The sequence below is a fragment of the Schistocerca serialis genome, chromosome 4 (genome assembly GCF_023864345.2).
Source record: "Schistocerca serialis cubense isolate TAMUIC-IGC-003099 chromosome 4, iqSchSeri2.2, whole genome shotgun sequence".
Lineage (NCBI taxonomy): Eukaryota > Metazoa > Arthropoda > Insecta > Orthoptera > Acrididae > Schistocerca > Schistocerca serialis.
Genome location: NC_064641.1, coordinates 188,167,785 through 188,189,088, shown reverse-complemented (window position 1 = coordinate 188,189,088; position 21,304 = coordinate 188,167,785). Strand labels below are relative to the sequence as shown.

Below are 21,304 nucleotides of genomic sequence, written 5' to 3'. Positions count from 1 at the left end.
ACTTGAAATTAGCGGAGATTGAGGCCTGGCGGATGACGAGAAGAGAGGATATACTGAAGGGCAAGTTCCCATCTCCGGAGTTCGGATAGGTTGGTGTTGGTGGGAAGTATCCAGATAACCCGGACGGTGTAACACTGTGCCAAGACGTGCTGGCCGTGCACCAAGGCATGTTTAGCCACAGGGTGATCCTCATTACCAACAAACACTGTCTGCCTGTGTCCATTCATGCGAATGGACAGTTTGTTGCTGGTCATTCCCACATAGAATGCGTCACAGTGTAGGCAGGTCAGTTGGTAGATCACGTGGGTGCTTTCACACGTGGCTCTGCCTTTGATCGTGTACACCTTCCGGGTTACAGGACTGGAGTAGGTGGTGGTGGGAGGGTGCATGGGACAGGTTTTACACCGGGGGCGGTTACAAGGGTAGGAGCCAGAGGGTAGGGAAGGTGGTTTGGGGATTTCATAGGGATGAACTAAGAGGTTACGAAGGTTAGGTGGACGGCGGAAAGACACTCTTGGTGGAGTGGGGAGGATTTCATGAAGGATGGATCTCATTTCTGGGCAGGATTTTAGGAAGTCGTATCCCTGCTGGAGAGCCACATTCAGAATCTGATCCAGTCCCGGAAAGTATCCTGTCACAAGTGGGGCACTTTTGTGGTTCTTCTGTGGGAGGTTCTGGGTTTGAGAGGATGAGGAAGTTGCTCTGGTTATTTGCTTCTGTACCAGGTCGGGAGGGTAGTTGCGGGATGCGAAAGCTGTTGTCAGGTTGTTGGTGTAATGCTTCAGGGATTCCGGACTGGAGCAGATTCGTTTGCCACGAAGACCTAGGCTCCTTCCCTACAGCCTAGGTCTTCGTGGCAAACGAATCTGCTCCAGTCCGGAATCCCTGAAGCATTACACCAACAACCTGACAACAGCTTTCGCATCCCGCAACTACCCTCCCGACCTGGTACAGAAGCAAATAACCAGAGCAACTTCCTCATCCTCTCAAACCCAGAACCTCCCACAGAAGAACCACAAAAGTGCCCCACTTGTGACAGGATACTTTCCGGGACTGGATCAGATTCTGAATGTGGCTCTCCAGCAGGGATACGACTTCCTAAAATCCTGCCCAGAAATGAGATCCATCCTTCATGAAATCCTCCCCACTCCACCAAGAGTGTCTTTCCGCCGTCCACCTAACCTTCGTAACCTCTTAGTTCATCCCTATGAAATCCCCAAACCACCTTCCCTACCCTCTGGCTCCTACCCTTGTAACCGCCCCCGGTGTAAAACCTGTCCCATGCACCCTCCCACCACCACCTACTCCAGTCCTGTAACCCGGAAGGTGTACACGATCAAAGGCAGAGCCACGTGTGAAAGCACCCACGTGATCTACCAACTGACCTGCCTACACTGTGACGCATTCTATGTGGGAATGACCAGCAACAAACTGTCCATTCGCATGAATGGACACAGGCAGACAGTGTTTGTTGGTAATGAGGATCACCCTGTGGCTAAACATGCCTTGGTGCACGGCCAGCACGTCTTGGCACAGTGTTACACCGTCCGGGTTATCTGGATACTTCCCACCAACACCAACCTATCCGAACTCCGGAGATGGGAACTTGCCCTTCAGTATATCCTCTCTTCTCGTCATCCGCCAGGCCTCAATCTCCGCTAATTTCAAGTTGCCGCCACTCATACCTCACCTGTCTTTCAACAACTTCTTTGCCTCTACACTTCTGCCTCGACTGACATCTCTGCCCAAACTCTTTGTCTTTAAATATGTCTGCTTGTGTCTGTATGTGTGGATGGATATGTGCGTGTGTGCGAGTGTATACCTGTCCTTTTTTCCCCCTAAGGTAAGTCTTTCCGCTCCCGGGATTGGAATGACTCCTTACCCTCTCCTTTAAAACCACTTCCTTTCGTCTTCCCCTCTCCTTCCCTCTTTCCTGATGAGGCAACAGTTTGTTGCGAAAGCTTGAATTTTGTGTGTATGTTTGTGTTTGTTTGTGTGTCTGTCGACCTGCCAGCACTTTCATTTGGTAAGTCACATCATCTTTGTTTTTAGATATATATCTGTGATTTCAGTTCATTGTAATTTGACTTGCCTTTTATGTAATTTTAACATATATAACAAAACATTTTGACATTACTTTAAACGAACAGGCCAATTTAAAAAATAAATAAATAAATTGAACATTTCACCACAGCAATTCCCAATGACAACTGCATATACTTCATAAATAATTCCTTTTCTGATATATATGTATATGGTTGGTTTATTCTTTTTTGGGGCGGGGATGAGAGGAAGGAACTAAACAGTGAGATCATCGATCCCATGATCTAAGAGGACAGAATCAAGGGAGAAACAACACAAAGGGCACAGTCCAGTTAATGAGAAGGGATAACTGGCAAACAAAGAGGGAAAAGGGAGATCAGGGCAGCAGAAAGAGGAAGAACAGGAGTGTGGTACGTAGAAACAGGAAGATCAGGGGTGCCCCAGTAACACTGTGACGAGGGGCACCAGCAATGCCACCAACCTCTCCTGACACCCACACCACATCAGCATCACGATACAAGGACAACACTAGTGGGAGAAGACCCAAGAAAAGGGTTAACAAAACTGAACAATAGACCAGACAAAATGGAGGGAAAAAGCAGGGAGAATCTGGCTGGTGCAAAGAAAAGGTCAAGGCCTATGTAACCAATTTCTATGATAACTGAGGGACTCAAATTCCTGAGGAAAATTAAAAGACTTAAACCTGACAGGACGAACCATTTTTGCAAAGAAAACTGAGGACAGACACAACCATATGAGGGTCATCCTCAATCACTCTGACAAGGAAGGTTGTTGGAAGGTGTTTTTAGTGTGAAGGGCCAAAAGGCGGGGGCGAGTCCAGCAAAATATGGACCATCGTGAGGGAAGCTCCGCAACTACAAAGGAGGGGTGGGGGGTGGCTCTTTGCAGGGTAAGAAACTATGGGTCAACCTAGTATGGCCAATACGAAGACGACAGAAGATGGCAGATTCCCGCCGGTGAGGTAGAGGGAAGAACATCACGTGGTGGGAGTCTCTTTGATTATGCAAAGTTTATTAGAAACGGGTAGCCTCCCAAGAGTTGGCCCTTGATTAAGCAAAAAGGGATATGATACAAAGCTGCAAATCCACCGCTGGAAGGGACACAGAGAACATTGTTAAGTGAATCAACGGGAAGTGGTCACTATTATAGAGGTCGTCCTGTAGCGACTAGTGTAAGAAAAGAAGAAGGGGAGGGGAACAGAGTGAATTATCAATGGCAGAGAAAGTGCCATACGTGGCAACAAAATGGGTATGGGAAACATCATTAAGAAGGGACAGGTCATGGTCCACAAGAAATTATTCAATCTGGAGCCTCCGATTAGATGAAAAAATGTTGTCCCACAAAGGGTGATAGGCATTAAAATCCCCAAGGAAGAGGAAGGGAGCGGGCAAGGTACTGAAGTAGGGCAGTTAGGGCAGCAGACTGTCAAGAGGGAAATAGAGACTGCAAACCCTGACTGCAGAGAGTAAGTGGACTCGGACGGCAACTGCTTCCAATGTGCTACAGAGTGGGCACCAAGTACTAACAATATCCATACAGACCGATCTGCAAACACCACTGGAAGCCCTCAAAGGGCCGCCCGGTTCTGAAAAAAAAAAAAAAAAAACATGGACCCCATGAAGTGTTGGTGAGTGAGCATCAGTAAAATGAGATTCCTGGAGAGCAACACAAGCTGCCGAGTAAAAGGCAATAAGGGATTGCAACGCTGGGAGATGATGGTAGTATCCACTACAGTTCCATTGGAAAGCACAGAGTGGATATCCAAATGGGAGGCAAACAGGCTGGAGCCAACCATGCCACTGGGTTACCATCCGTCATTAACAAGGATGGGATGATATCCACAAATAAGATGTCAGACTCCTCTACATCTACATGGATAATCTGCAAAACACATTTAAGGGCCTGCCAGAGGGTTCATCGAACCACCTTCACAACTCTCTATTATTGCAATCTCATATAGTGCGCGGAAAGAATGAACACCTATATCTTCCCGTACGAGCTCTGGTTTCCCTTCTTTTATCATGGTGATTGTTCCTCCCTATGTAGGTCAGTGTCAACAAAATATTTTCGCATTTGGAGGAGAAAGTTGGTGACTCGAATTTCGTGAGAAGATTCCGTCGCAACGAAAAATGCCTTTCTTTTAATGATGTCCAGCCCAAATCCTGGATCATTTCTGTAACACACTCTCCCATATTTCGCAATAATACAAAACGTGCTGCATTCTTTGAACTTTTTCGATATACTCCGTCAGTCCTATCTGGTAAGGATCTCACACCATGCAGCAGTATTCTAAAAGGGGACGGACAAGCGTAGTGTAGGCAGTCTCCTTAGTAGGTCTGTTACATTTTCTAAGTGTCCTGTCAATAAAACACAGTCTTTGGTTAGCCTTCCCCGCAACATTTTCTGTGTGTTCCTTACAATTTAAGTTGTTCGTAATTGTAATAACAAGGTATTTAGTTGAATTAACGGCTTTTAGATTAGACTGCTTTATCGTGTAACCGAAGTTTAACGAGTTCCTTTTAACACTCATGTGGATGACCTCACACTTTCGTTATTTAGGGTCAACTGCCACTTATCGCACCATTCTGATATTTCTTCTAAATTGTTTTGAAGTTTGTTTTGGTCTTCTGATGACTTTATTAGTCGATAAATGACAGCATCACCTGCAAACAACCGACGACGACTGCTCAGATTGTCTCCAAAATCGTTAATTTAGTTGTTATTGTTGTTGTTGTTGTGGTCTTCAGTCCTGAGACTGGTTTGATGCAGCTCTCCATGCTACTCTATCCTGTGCAAGCTTCTTCATCTCCCAGTACCTACTGCACCCTACATCCTTCTGAATCTGTTTAGTGTATTCATCTCTTGGTCTCCCTCTATGATTTTTACCCTCCACACAGCCCTCCAATAATAAACTGGTGATCCCTTGATGCCTCAGAATATGTCCTACCAACCGATCTCTTCTTCTAGTCAAGTTGTGCCACAAAATTCTCTTCTCCCCAATTCTATTCAATACCTCCTCATTAGTTATATGATCTACCCATCTAATCTTCAGCATTCTTCTGTAGCACCACATTTTGAAAGCTTCTATTCTCTTCTTGTCCAAACTATTAATCGTCCACGTTTCACTTACATACATGGCTACACTCCATACAAATACTTTCAGAAACAACTTCCTGACCCTTAAATCTATACCCGATGTTAACAAATTTCTCTTCTTCAGAAACACTTTCCTTGCCATTGCCAGTCTACATTTTATATCCTCTCTACTTCGGCCATCATCAGTTATTTTGCTCCCCAAATAGCAAAACTCATTTACTACTTTAAGCGTCTCATTTCCTAATCTAATTCCCGCAGCACCACTCGATTTAATTCGACTACATTCCATTATCCTCGTTTTGCTTTTGTTTAAACCGATAGTTCAGTAATTTTCACATCTGTCAGCACCTGCTTTCTTTGGGATTGGAATTATTATATTCTTCTTGAAGTCTGTGGGTACTTCGCCTGTCTCATACACCTTGCTCACCAGATGGTGGAGTTTTGTCAGGACTGGCTCTCCCGAGGCTATCAGTAGTTCCAATGGAATGTTGTCTACTCCGGGGCCTAGTTTCGACTTAGGTCTTTCAGTGCTCTGTCAAACTCTTCAAGCAGTATCATATCTCCCATTTCATCTTCTTCTACCTCCTCTTCCATTTCCATAATATTGTCCTCAAGAACATCGCCCTTGTATAGACCCTCTATATACTCCTTCCACCTTTCTGCTTCCCTTCTTTGCTTAGAACTGGGTTTCCAACTGAGCTCTTGATATTCATGCAAGTGCTTTTTTTTTCTCCAAAGGCCTCTAATTTTCCTGCAGGCAGTATCTATCTTACCCCTAGTGATACATGCTTCTACATCCTTACATTTGTCCTCTAGCCAACCCTGCTTAGCCATTTTGCACTTCCTGTCGATCTCATTTTTGAGACATTTGTATTCCTTTTTGCCTGCTTCATTTACTGCATTTTCATATTTTCTCCTTTCATCAATTAAATTCAATATCTCTTCTGTTACCCAAGGATTTCTATTAGCCCTCGTCTTTTTACCTACTTGATCCTCTGCTGCTTCCACTATTTCATCTCTCAAAGCTACCCATTCTTTTTCTGCTGCATTTCTTTCCCCCATTCTTGCCAATCGTTCCCTAATGCTCTCCCTGAAACACTCTACAACCTCTGGTTCTTTCAATTTATTCAGGTCCCATCTCCTTAAATTCCCATCTTTTTGCAATTTCTTCAGCTTTAATCTACAGTTCAGAACCAATAGATTGTGGTCAGAGTCCACATCTGCCCCTGGAAATGTCTTACAATTTAAAACCTGGTTCCTAAATCTCTGTCTTACCATTATGTAATCTATCTGACACCTTCCAGTATCTTCCACGTATACAACCTTCTTTTATGATTCTTGAACCAAGTATTCGCTATGATTAAGTTATGCTCTGCGCAAAATCCTACCAGGCGGCTTCCTCTTTCATTCCTTAACCCAATTCCATATTCACCTACTACGTTTCCTTCTCTTCCTTTTCCTATTATCGAATTCCAGTCACCTGTGAGTATTAAATTTTCGTCCCCCTTCATTATCTGAATAATTTCTTTTATCGAATCATACATTTCATCAATCTCTTCGTTTGGCATATAAACTTGAACTACTGTGGTAGGCATGGCCTTCGTATCTATCTTTACCTGCCTGCTTAAGGGATCTGACATTTCACGCTCCGTTAATATAGATAAGGAACAGCAAATGGCTATAACACTACCTTGGGTAACGCTAGAAATCACTTGTGTTTTACTCGATGACTTTCTGTCAATTACTACGAACTGTTAGCTCTCTGCCAGGAAATCACAAATCCAGTCACATAACTGAGACGATATTCGATAAGCACTCAGTTTCACTACAAGCTGCTTGTGTGTTACAGCGTCAAAAGCCTTCTGGAAATCCTGAAATACGGAATCGATCTGAAATCCCTTGTCAATAGCACTCAAAACTTCATGTGAATAAAGAGTTAGTTGTGTTTCGCAGGAACAATGTCTTCTAAACCCATGTTGACTGTGTGTCAATAGACTGTTTTCTTCAAGGTAATTCATAATGTTCGAACACAATGTATGTTCTAAAATACTGCTGCATATCGATGTTAACGATATGGGCCTGTAATTTAGTGGATTACTCCTACTACCTTTCTTGAATATTGGTGTGACCTGTGCAACTTTCCAGTCTTTGGGTACGGATCTTTCGTTGAGCAAACGGTGGTATATGATTGTTAAGTATGGAGCTAAGGCATCAGTGTATTCCGAAAGGAACCTAATTGGTATACAGTCTGGACCAGAAGACTTGCTTTTATTAAGTGATTTGAGCTGCTTCACTACACCGAGGATATTTACTTCTACGTTACTCATGTTGGCAGCTGTTCTCAATTCGAATTCTGGAATATTTACTACTTCTTTTGTGAAGGCATTTTGGAAGGCTGTGTTTAGTAACTCTGCCTTGGCAGCACTGTCTTCAATAGTATCTCCATTGTTATCGCGCAGAGAAGGCATTGATTGTTTCTTGCGCTAACGTACTTTACATACGACCAGAATCTGTTTGGATTTTCTACCAGGTTTCGAGACAAAGTTTCGTTGTGGAAACTGTTATAGGCATCTCGCATTGAAGTCCGCACTAAATTCCGAGCTTCTGTAAAAGATCGCCAATCTTTGTGATTTTGCATCTGTTTAAATTTGACGTTTGTTCTGCTGTTTCTGCAACAGTGTTCTAACCCGTTTTGCATACCAAGGAAGATCAGCTCCGTAGTTTGTTAATTTATTTAGTATAAATCTCTCAATTGCTGCCGATACTATTTCTTTGAATTTAAGCCACATCTGGTCTACACTTATATTATTAATTTGGAATGAGTGGAGATTGTCTCTCAGGAAGGCATCAAGTGAATTTTTATCTGCTTTTTTGAATAGGTATAATTTTCGCTTATTTTTCAAGGATTTGGGGATTACAGTATTCAATCTCGCTACGACAACCCTGTGTTCACTAATCGCTGAATCGGTTTTGATGCTCGTTATTAACTCAGGATTGTTTGTTGCTAAGAGGTCAGGTGTGTTTTCACAACCGTTTACCATTTGCGTGGGCTCATGAACTAACTGCTCAAAATAATTTTCAGAGAATACGTTTAGCACAATTTCGGATGATATTTTATGCGTACCTCCAGAATTAAACATGTATTTCCGCCAACATATTGAGGGGAAATAAAAGTCACCACCAACTAATATGGTATGAGTTGGGTACATGTTTGAAATCAAACTCAAGCTATCTTTGAACCTTTTAGCAACTGTATCATCTGAATTGGGACGTCGGTAAAAGGATTCAATTATTATTTTATTCCGGTTGCCAACAATGACCTCTGCCCAAACTAACTCACAGGAAATATCTACTTCAATTTCGCGACAAGTTAAACTACTTCTGACAGCAACAAACACACCACCGCCAACCGTGTTTAGCCTATCTTTTCGAAACACCGTTAGGTTCTTCGCAAAAATTTCGGCTGAGCTTATATCCGGCTTTAGCCAGCTTTCAGAGTCTATAACGATCTGAGCATCAGTGCTTTCTATTAGTGCTTGGAGCTCTGCTACTTTCCCCAACACAGCGGCAACAATTTACAACTGTTACACCAATGGTTCCTGTATTTACGTTTTTCCTGTGTTCAGCCTGCACCCTTTGTGACTGAAGCCCTTCTTGTGTTTTCCCAATACCCTCTAACCTAAAAAACCGCCCAGTCCACGCCACACAGCCCCTGCTACCCGTGTAGCAGCCTCCTGCATGTAGTGGACACCTGACCTATTTAGTGGAACCCGAAACCCAACCACCCTTTGGCTCAAGTCGAGGAATCTGCAGCCCACACGGTCGCAGAACCGTCTGAGCCTCTGATTCAGACCCTACATTCGGCTCTGTACTAGAGGTCTGCAATCGGTCCTGTCGACTATGCTGGAAATGGTCAGCTCACCTGCAGTTGGCTGCACCCTGTGCTCTTCATGGCATACGGGAGGACCCTTTCCACATCTGGAATGACTCCACCCGGTATGCACACGGAGTGCACATTGGATTTCTTACCCTCCTTGTCGGCCAAGTCCCTAAAGGGCCCCATAACGTGACTAACGTTGGAGCTCCCAACTACCAATAATCCCACCATCTGTGTTTGCCCGTATCTTGCAGGCTGAGTGGTTTCCTCTGAAATAGGACAGGCGACAGCATCTGGCTCGGAGACAGTGTCAGCCACAGACAGTGCCTGGAACTTGTTTGTCAGACAAACTAGGGAGGCCTTATGTGCGGCTGCCTGGGAAGTCTTTCACCGCCTGCTTCACCCTGGCGTGACCTCCCACTGGGCCACAGGTGAGGGGTCAGCCTCAGTGCTAGCAGTAACTGGGTTGGCCACCGGAGAGGACTGATCGGAGGACTCAGACATGCTGAACGTCCATTGGATCCCCACGGCCAGCCCACAACAGTGGTACCCATCCACTGCAGCCTCAAGCTGTGTAACCAAAGCCATCACAGCCTGAAGCTGAGAGCGAAGTGTCACCAACTCGGCTCACATCCACACACAACAATCGCAGTCCCTGTCCATACTAAAGGCCATGGAAAACTAAACTATGCAGATAAACGGACTATCGGCACGTGCTGCGCAACTCTACTGTAGATCCTGACGAAAACGCACGAACTGGGACTAGTAATACGCAGATATTCAAAAACCTATCTACTGAGCACTCAGGTGGAACTAAATAATTTGCCCCTGATTAGGAAGTTTTAAAATGTCACAAAATTGGTTTACTTTCCGACGCAAATGAAAACCCGACAACTGTGGCTATTGGATATTAAATTTACACGCAGAAACACAAGAAACTGAACTATTAAAGCACACAGGTGATATAATAAAATTCGCTCCCGGTTAGGAACTCGTAAATGACAAAAGCCGTTCATTTCCCTGTTGCTGCGTCTGTCTCGGTCGGCTACTGCTGCCTGACTCGGGTTGCGAGGGGGGAGATGGCAACTCTTGGGGAAGGGAGGGAAAGGGGGGGGGGGTTTAATGCATGGAGTGAGAGCAGGATGCTCCAAGACCGAAAGAGAGCAGGTTACCTTGGGGCACACTGACTGTGTCCTGTGGCTGAGTTGTGGTAGCAGGTCCACAGCCTGAGAGGTGCTGGGGAGAAGAGTCCCAGGAGGGAGCCCCAACACCGGAGGGTGCCGACGAAGGGGAAACTTTTTCAGCTGGGGAGAGGGATCAGAAATTGGAGGGGGTGGAGAGTTGGAACTGAAGGGGAGGGGGGGGGGGGGGAGAAGAGGAGAGGGGGATGGAACTGGGTTAAGGACATAACAGAGGCAAAAGTAGAAGTTATCAGTACAGGATGAAGTCTGTCATATTTCTGATGAGCCTCAGTGCAAGATACACGATCAGGCGACTTATACTTTTGCACCTTTTTTCTTTCTTATAAGTCAGGCAATCTGCTGAGTGTGGAGAGCGATGGTCATGACAATTAAAAAGCACGGGTGGTGGAACACAGGCTCTTCTCATGGAGTGGGTGTCCACATTCACCACACTGAGGGTCTGCCATACATCGAGAAGATGAGCCGAGCGCCAGAAGCACCTCATGGGTGGCGGGATGTACAGCTTCATGTCACATCGATAACACGCAAGTTTGACCTTTTGTGTGAGGGTATCTCCCTCAAAAGCCAGAATAAAGGCACTGGTATCGGTGTGACTGTCCTTATGGCCTTTCTGCATATACCGAACAAAATGAATGCCCCGTCATTCCAGATTGGCCCAGACTTAGTTTGAAGAATGAGGTCCCTATGAAAAATGGCTCCCTGAACCATATTCAAAGACTGTCGAGATGTAATGGACACTAGAACTTTGCCAAGATGATCACAAGCGTAAATACCTGCAGATTGTGCGGCTAAAGAAGTTTTGAGCAACAGGGAATCCGACTGCATCTTACTGAGAGGCTTCATACACTTGTCTTTGATACTGTCACCCAAAAATAATGGCTTTGTGACGGCAAAGTGTCCCTGTCCCTCCTCCCTGGGTGTAGCCAGGAAAAGGGAGGCCGTAGGGTCACAAAAGGGAACATTCAATGATCCGTTACCAACCAAAGAGATGGCTGTAGAACGGCCAGATTTTTGGAGCTTGATACATTTCATACGGAAAGCATCCGTCCTGATACCACCCACATCAATTGGGGGGGCTTTCCGCATGGGTGTCACCCAGCCACAGCAAGGGCCCCATTGGTAAACACTAGGGAACATTGAAACTTCCTGGCAGATTAAAACTGTGTGCCCGACTGAGACTCGAACTCGGGACCTTTGCCTTTCACGGGCAATTGCTCTACCATCTGAGCTACCGAAGCACGACTCACGCCCGGTCCTCACAGCTTTGCTTCTGCCAGTATCTCGTCTCCTACCTTCCAAACTTTACAGAAGCTCTTTCATATCAGCGCACACTCTGCTGCAGAGTGAAAATCTCGTTCTGGAAACATCCCCCAGGCTGTGGCTAAGCCATGTCTCCGCAATATCCTTTCTTTCAGGAGTGCTAGTTCTGCATGGTTCGCAGGAGAGCTTCTGTAAAGTTTGGAAGGTAGGAGACGATATACTGGCAGAAGTAAAGCTGTGAGGACTGGGCGCGAGTCGTGCTTTGGTAGCTCAGATGGTAGAGCACTTGCCTGGGAAAGGCAAAGGTCCCAAGTTCGAGCCTCAGTCGGGCACACAGTTTTAATCTGCCAGGAAGTTTCATATCAGCGCACACTCCGCTGCAGAGTGAAAATCTCATTCTGGAAACTAGGGAACATTACATATAAGGCAAGACGAATTACAATGAAATGGATACATGAAACTATACAACATACAAAAAGTAATGTCTTATAAGAAATATACCAAATGAAAGTGCTGGCAGGTCGACAGACACACAAACAACCACAAACATACACACAAAATTCAAGCTTTCGCAACAAACTGTTGCCTCATCAGGAAAGAGGGAAGGAGAGGGAAAGACGAAAGGAAGTGGGTTTTAAGGGAGAGGGTAAGGAGTCATTCCAATCCCGGGAGCGGAAAGACTTACCTTAGGGGGAAAAAAGGACGGGTATACACTTGCGCACACACACACACATCCATCCATACATATACAGATGTTTTTAGATATATAATTAATAACTGACATATTTATAATACATAACTGTTGATGGGACATGACTTACTAACAATTTGGCAATTAATACTGTAGTGGTTGTCATTTCTACAATAAAAAATCCAAGTCTCCCTATGGAAGTCATGTGTACCATGAGCATGAATAGTGTCATCTATGATCTATGTGTATTCAAGTTAACTTTGTTGTGCATCTAAGACTAAGATGGGAAACTAATGGGACATTACTATAGCATTTTATTGGAGAGGTGTGGGGGAAAACTAGACAAAAGCCTTACGTCACATCCATGATCAGAGTTGCACAAGATCAATGGCAGTCAATCCAGTAGACATTCTGGTTGTGAAACTGTGTTCAACTATAAACCTTCCAATAATTACTGCAGGCAATATAAATCAGGCCTAAGTATAAATTTTAGAGAATGTGATGCATGAATATAAATCTATTCCGCTTCCACTGTCAACAAATAAAATATCAAGTAGAGCAGAGTATAATTAATTTTATACAGATAAAAACAAAACTTATGAAAATTACTGCTGCATCAAAAACATGCGTAGAAAGTTTAACTGTAAACAACTAGAAGCCAGTTTCAGGCAATATATGCCTGTGCTCCTCAATAAGTGGTGTGCACATAAGAAACAAATGGTTAAGTGTTGTACAGTGGCCAGGGACAGTGCATGATGTATCTGCCAAAAAGCACCTTTCTGTAACGCTTAGCTGTAATTTGAGCTTCGGGGTACAGTCAGAACATCTACATAGATTTTTTATGCTAGTTTAACAGCAGTGAGGCTATTTAGACACTATAGCGTTACTTTTGGGTGATGTAAAATAAATACCACAAGTATTAAATTAACAAAAGATAATGCTATCTTTCAGAGCACCAAAGTTTTTCGAGAAACAGAAACAAGTCTTCTAGTAGTGCATAACCCAGTGTTGCTACTGCCCAGGCAGATAAGAGTTGAATAGTGTGGTGTGGAATTTTAAGAGAACACACAAGTGCCACCACAATATACCACCCTCCTCTCGCAGTAATAAATGAGTCACACACTCACCTTCTAATTTGCACACTATTCTATCTAATGTAGGTAATATTTAAGCTGAGAAGGACAAGGTTATGAAACAAAATGATGACACTTATTTCACAGAGAATTAATCCCTTTTGGGGGTTACTATGAATTTCTACAGCAGAAATGAATTTTTAACAATGGTCTATATAACTTAGAGGCTACGGGAATTGGGTGAAGTAAGATATCCGAGACATATCCAGAGGCTGTGTGCGTACACAACATTACCAGAACTGCTTCCTCATGTTTACTTTTTTGGGCTTCTGGAAAGTTTTGAAAGGCTAGTTGAGCTTGTAAGGAGATACAACCATGACTTCCCTCAGTCTCATCTGGCATCTTCTCAGGGAAGAGATTCAGAAAGTTGTGTGAATATTATCAGATATGATGCCACATACAAAACAAATTATAACAGAAAACTTGAAGTTATAGAAGACAGAGGTATTAAAATATGCAACTTTCCATGTCCCTTTGGCATAAATAAAATCCTCATGACAAAAATACCAAACCCAATAACGGCATATAATTACAAAATGAATTTCCAGTATTTTAGAACATGCACCGATCGTCAAAATATAAACTGCTGTTCACTTTCAATTCTTAAAACAGAGCTTAACAACTCACTGGTTTTGAGTGAGAGTACCCGCAGCTGCTCAGGCGTCTGCTTGAGAGGAGAGCAGTAGTGGCCATGGTGGAGAGTGAGAGAGATGTGTGCACAGTCAGGTCATGACAACAGAGGAGGGGCACCAACTGCGAAATGGGTGGGTGGGTGGGTTGTTAGGTTGGTTGGTTGCTGGGAGGCTGGGTGGGTGGGGTGTGGGCACATTTTGACAGCAGTATCACCTAATAGCAGTAATTGCACGGCAGCACCGAATAACACTGACAATGTCTTCACACTTCAGTCTGCAGAGAAAGGAATCCCATCTTTCTATACAAAAAGATGGGTTAGCAAAATGTTTAGTGTGTCACAAGACACTGAATACTTTTTGGAAGTTCAATTTACTAAGGCACTACATATCTTAACACATCAAAAAATATGTAAAAGGGAAATGTGAGAAACCTCAGCATGTGCCAGAGATTTTAGACTTTAAAAGAAAGCTTTCTGAAGAGGAGGTTGCTGTTATCAAACATGACAATCACGCCGCAAACAGGATATGGCAGATAACATTCAGAATCAACTTGCACAGCTTGTTGCACACTCCTTACAACTCGAAAGTGCAGATAACACTGAGCACAGGCCCACTAGCTATGTTCATCTGCAGTGCACACAGTGAACTTGAGGTCAGAGAAGAATTCCTGGACTTAGTAGCAATGAAGAACACGGCAACTGGATGTGATATTCTTAGCAGTGTTGAAGAAAGCATAGAAAATATGGGTATGTCATGGAATTTATTAGTTTATATTTCTGCAAAGAGAGCACCAAGCCATTTTGAGAAACAGATCACGATTTGCAGTGCAACTGAAAGAGAAAATGAAAAACAGCAGTATCCAATGAAATCACCTATGCCCACTACACGATTCACCAGGAAAATTTATGTGCGACGAGTTTCTCTTTGAAAAATGTGATGAGTGGTAGTTTTTGCACGACTAATCATACACGGAAGTGTGGACTTCTAAACACTGCCAATTTAAGAACTTCCTTGAATCGACAGCCAGTCTACCTTATTACAAAGAGGTGACCTGGCTTAGTTGTGGCCAACTGTTAGATCGATTTTACTATATTATGGATGAGATAAATATGTTTACAGAAATGAGTAATATATGTTCCTGAACTGAGCCAGCCATTAACAAGAGCCATTACGGTCATTTGAACAACTTGAACACTTCACTTCAGGATAACAGACTTCATCGACTGTAGACAAGCATTCAAAATGAAACTATCACTTTGGGAGAATTGTATGCAAAAAGGAAATAAAAGTTCACTTCCCAAAATTGTTTTCATTGAAGGACTGGATTAACAGACTTAGAACACTATTCACACATTCCATGTAATTCTAAGGAAGAATTCCAGTTTTGATTTAACAATGTTAAACCCCTAGAGGGTGATTTTCATGTTTTCCTTTCCATATTCAGTGAATATGGATGACACGTGATCTGCAGCTTGAAGTAATTGACCTGCAATATGACAGACAACATAAAGACAAACAAGAGAAACAGTCTAGTTTCCTATAAGCATTTCCTTTGGGATCAATTTCCTGTTTTACACAAGGTAGCAGCAGGGACAATATCAATGATTGGTTCCACATACACCTGAATGACTTTTTTCGACAACGAAGAACAATAAAATGCATTTGAGAAACTCATTGTTTCATCGTAATGTGAACTGTATGTTATGTCTACAAAGCACACAAATGATTTTATCGAATATAGACACTCTTGTAAAAGGGAAGAAGATCAAGAGTGCAAGTGTTGGTTAAAAATTATTACACTGCAATGGCTAATTAAGTAAAATGAGATATATGTAACTACTTAATAATAAAATTACATGGTAGCATTACGTTTTTAGTTTCTTTGATTAATTTATGGCAGTGAAATGTCATTTACAGTGACTTAGATGGTTCTCACTGCAAAATTAATTAAGCGGCGAAATATGTGGTATACCCCCTCAAGTCTCCACATGGCTCTCCACTCCCTACCCTGTGCTGTGATGACGGAGATGGAGGGAGTACAGTATTTGCTGCTCACAGGCCTGTGCTCATTGTCTGCTCACAGAACATGTTGTCTGAAGCCTTGCATTAAAATTGTATCTGTAATACGTAAAAGCTTGAGAATAACAAGAGATGTGCAAAAATTACCATTAACACTCGTTCGGTCTTCTTCCTTTGGCTTAAGAGAGTCTTTGTCAGCAACAACCTCAAACTCTGGGTCATCCCTGCCTGGTACTCTGGAAAATAAAAAATTAAAATTCTAATACTTCATTCTGAAATGTAAGGTTATTTCACTATTAGTCAGCACACTATAAACACCAATATCATTCGAATACATATATATCCTTCCAAATAAAACATTAAAAAATGCTTGGGGCACTTAAAAATACAGTATAACCCCACTGTTACGTTCCCGGAATTAACGTTTTCCCACCGTTTACGACATTTTTTTATTGGTTCCGTCACATTTCCTATGCCCACAATGTCAATTTTCACCTGATTTTGCGACAACATAATTATGATTTTCCTGCGATTTACGCATTATGAAAAAATGACGCTGGCTTAGATGTTGGCCGTCCAGTAGTCTTTACAAGTAAAAGTTGGAAAAATTCGTGCCGTATCTCCTGCTGCTGCCAAATTCTACTTGGTGTGGTGGCTAGCTTCATTCGAATGAAGATATCATGACCAATAACAACCATTTCCAAACTACCTCTACTGCGCAAACGCAGTTTCATCATGACAACCTTCGGTGTATGGCCACTTGGAGAGTTAGGTGACACCGTCATTCACTTTGCGTTCCTCAAATGTTTTTTATTTTAAACGCAGTGCCAATTATGTATTTCATTCATGGTAAGCAAAACGTGTTTTGAGAATTTATTCTCACAATCAAGTGCAGTATTTACGTATGCATTTTTTGTGATGTTACACAAACAATGTGAGTGATAGTGTGTGTGTGTGTGTGTGTGTGTGTGTGTGTGTGTGTGTGTGTGTGTGTGTGTGTAGTTTTCTACATAATTGATGAGGCACAGTACCTGGTAACCTAAAAGATGACTACAGTGAAAGAGACACAAAAAAATATATATTCAAACACTACACAAAATACTTTAGTACGTATCTACACTTGACAATGAGAAAAAAATTCTCAAAATGCATCATGCTAAGCATGAAGAAATATGTAACTAGTGCAGCATTTCATTATTTAAATAATGAATGGTGGCTGCAGGCTTTCAAAAACATTGATTAAGACATATGAAATGGAGTGAAATGCTCCTACGTCCCAGACAGTTATCAGATTCAGTTACATCAGCAGATTTTATCAGATAATAAATCTTCATTAGATAATAAACAAGACCCTGACAAGTCTTTAATGCTGGTTATGTACATATATCATACATAAAGTGCAAGGGGGTATCCCATAAGTAGCTTTTACAGCTTAAAACGTTATTTCCCGCATTTTACATTTTCCTGTGTTTTACACAATTTTTTTGAAGTCCCTTGAAAAGTGTAAAAGCAGTGTTTCACTGTAATTGTGACTGATTTAGTCCCTTCAGATTACAAGATAGCTGCTGATCATCAAGACTCTTGAATAGGGCACATTGTAATAATTGTGACAATATCATGGAAATGAAAAACTTCTTTGAATTTCTTTAAGCTACTGCTAACGAACCCATAAAAATTTGGCTAATGATTGTTAAACCACGGGCAAGCTAAAAACAAGTATGTCGATTATCGATACTGTAACACCTTTGACTTGATCTGTAAGTAAATATTTTTTTCTCATTCTGTAATTTGATGTAACCTGGAAATATTCTGTAAATATCTTTTATGAAGCTATGTTGCTTCATGTACATAACTGGTTCATGCTTGCCGGCCGGTGTGGCCGAGCGGTTCTAGGCGCTTCAGTCTGGAACCACGCGAGCGCTACTGTCGCAGGTTCGAAGCCTGCCTTGGTCATGGATGTGTGTGATGTCCTTAGGTTAGTTAGGTTTAAGTAGTTCTAAGTTCTAGGGGACTGATGACCTCAGATGTTAAGTCCCATAGTGCTCAGAGCCATTTGAACCATTTGGTTCATGCTTAGAGAAAGTAGAACTGAATAGGATAGAATAGCTGGAGAGAAGTCTTTCCACAACAAAAAGATTTATGTAGGAATGTGAAAGCTGGGATAGTGTGAGAAGTTTTTGTGGTGCATACAGTCAGTAGCTAGCTCTCAACAAGTCAACATCCCGAGTGATCAATGAGAAAAAGATTTCTGGAAAAGTACAACTTATACCTTGGATGAGAACTGTTACTAACCAGTGTATCATGGCATTTATTGGGTTGCCATAAAATCTGCATTTTCAACACCAAGAAGGTATTTTACAGAGCATATTGTATGAAGAGCCACAATTGCATCATATGGATTTGTTCTATCACTGCTGCATCCATCTTCAGGCAAAGTAGTATGTAATCTTGTAAATGCATGGATGGACCAGTGTTAGCACAAACGTTTAAATAAGTGATTAATGTTGTTTCATGAACTGTGTTTTATCCTAAGTCACTCACCTTGATAGGACTGTTCCTGTTACAAGACTGTTCAGAGTTTTCCTATTATGAAGAAGTGTTTAAATAATTATTTACAGCAATTAAAAGAATTACAAAATTTTGTGGAATAACAGAAATAGGAAACTTCCTGGCAGATTAAAACTGTGTCCCCCACCGAGACTCCTGCGAACCAGGAGAGCTTCTATAAAGTTTGGAAGGTAGGAGACGAGATACTGGCAGAAGTAAAGCTGTGAGGACTGGGCCTGAGTCGTGCTTCGGTAGCTCAGATGGTAGAGCACTTGTCCGCGAAAGGCAAAGGTCCGGAGTTCGAGTCTCGGTCGGGCACACAGTTTTAATCTGCCAGGAAGTTTCAAATCAGCGCACACTCCGCTGCAGAGTGAAAATCTCATTCTGGGAACAGAATTAGGTTTTGCAAATAGTGCTGCGAGTGATGTGATCCATATAGTAGTAAAAGTTCATAAGTTGAATCTATAGTAAAAGAATACTGAATTACATATTCACTCTGAGGTTATTAAAATCATTTCTCAAGATCTAAAATTTACTAGAAGACTGTGATTACAGAAACAAAGCCTAGGCCATAATAACTTGAAAGAACAGTTATATTGGTATAACAGATTTGTAAATAGTGATTTTATGTACATATCCTTTTTATGTACATTGTTACTATTGAAAAAGTTAATCAAGAAATGTGTTGTGAGACAGAACAGTTTTAATCCCACATCCCAAAGTCTTAGACAGTTAAACAGTGAAAGTTCATACAAAACTTAATTATTACAGAATTATTTGTGCTCTTAAAATCACGAGTGGTCTTATATTACTTAAACTATAACATAACCAGGATCCCCATGTACAACTCATTCAGCGCAATGCAAAGATTTACATAAAATCTCTGAAAACCATTAGTGTCCATTTCAGTTAAAATAACAACTTGGTAACTATATCAAAATTGCTGTCCTTCAACAGTGAAGTTTTTGGGCCACCTTATGTCCAAATTATCAGTACTTTTCCCCAGTTGAGTGGTGCATTGTAATTGGCATTATTCTTTACACACTAAAGCTCAAATGGCTCTGAGCCCTATGGGACTTACCATCTGAGGTCATCAGTCCCCTAGATCTTAGAACTATTTAAACCTAACTAACCAAAGGATATCACACACATCCGTGCCTGAGCCAGGATTCGAACCTGTGACTGCAGAAGTCGCGCGGCTCCGGACTGAAGCGCCTAGAACCGCATGGCCACAGTGGCCGGTCACACTAAAGCAAGCAATAGACATTAGTGTAAAGTAGTTTGTTGCCATTAAACTAAAACTGCCGTCATCAACTCTGTTGACTAGTTATTTTGCTCTTACATCCTACAGCGTGCTGCTGCTTTCACGTCTGATTACCAAACAAACAGTCTCTTGGGAGCGATGTTCAATTAAGCAGATGGTTTGCTTTGTTTATTAACATTTACTTGAAATTACTTTTGCCCAATAAGGCTGGAGACCGTGTTTATTATCACAGCTTTTACTTTTTGAACACCATTGTGTATGTTGGATACCGCTTGAATAACATTACATCCTTTGAATACTTAACCCTTCAGGTGACAAATTACAGTCTGATTACTTTCCACTGGCACATACAATGATGGACAAACGAAAAATCACTGTAAACGGGTAGCACTGTAGGGTGGATTTCCTATTTCAGTAACTATGCAGAATGTTGTAACTGTACCGGGTGGTTCAAAAAGAAAGAACAGAAGTATGTCACTGGACACAGGAGTGTTCAAAGTTTTGATACTGTTGTCTGCTTGCTTGAAGCGACATGAAAACTGCGCCACAAGAGAAATCATTTTGTGTGTTGGAATTTTTGTAAAATCAATCCACTGTTCAAGTGAAACGTGCATTTTGCCATCAATTCAGCAAGGAGCCACCTCTGTACAAGCAGTTTTATGACTGGGACGCAAAATTCTTGAGCATGGACATGGACAGGTTTGTATGGGTGCAACAACACCAAGGTCTTTAGCACCCACATGAAAAAGAGATTGAAATGAGTGTCAGTAAATCACACAAAACAGGAAGATAAAACAGCACGTAAAACACAGTTCTGTTGGAAAACTAAGTGCATACCCACACAGAACCACAGAACGAAGTATTGCGTCAGTAGTAAAACATTAATGACACAGGAAGAAAGTGATATAAAGAGCTAAAACAATATAGCATATGGACGTGGCTGGCTGATGACAAGAACAAAAAATGAGAAGCCAGCCACTCTGCAAAACACAAACTTCCAGCCTAAAAGTTTAGGCCAGAGTCCAGTCACATCACAAAACTTTTACACCTTAGTCACACTCGTCTCATTATCAGCTAAAATAGAGGGCAGATCCCCACAAACATTTGCTTCTGCCCTTGCATCACGATATAAAATGCACTACATAATTAATGGCGGATAGAGATGTGAACACCACAAGCACTACAAAACGGGGGATCCTCTCGCCGTGGTAAAAAGCTGTTTGTGAGACGGCAGTGCCCAATTCTAAGATGCGCAAGGGCCACTTCATCCTGATTGAGCAACTGATAGGAGGAACGCCATGGCTGGTTTGTTGACTTCACCAACTGTATCTTATTGGCCATCACAGCCAGCCACTCCTCATTCCACAACTGCATGCACTTCCTGTGTAGCGCAGAAATGACAGCCTGCAAGGGAATAGGACACTGTGCCACAGAAATGACAGCCTGCAAGGGAATAGGACATTGTGCCACATCCTGTCCTCTGCAGGCCTCCTTGGCAGCCTGTTCATTTCCCAATATC

General features: G+C 42.3%; 1 protein-coding gene across 1 annotated transcript in view; it reads right to left on the bottom strand.

Moving 5' to 3' along the window:
* LOC126474063 (SUMO-activating enzyme subunit 2) overlaps positions 1-21,304 on the bottom strand; it is a 132,809-nt gene that overhangs the window by 3,356 nt on the left and 108,149 nt on the right. Inside the window, exon 11 of the mRNA XM_050101473.1 lies at positions 16,122-16,210. Within this exon, the coding sequence (XP_049957430.1) occupies positions 16,122-16,210 (89 nt within the window). The remainder of the gene's footprint in view (positions 1-16,121; positions 16,211-21,304) is intronic.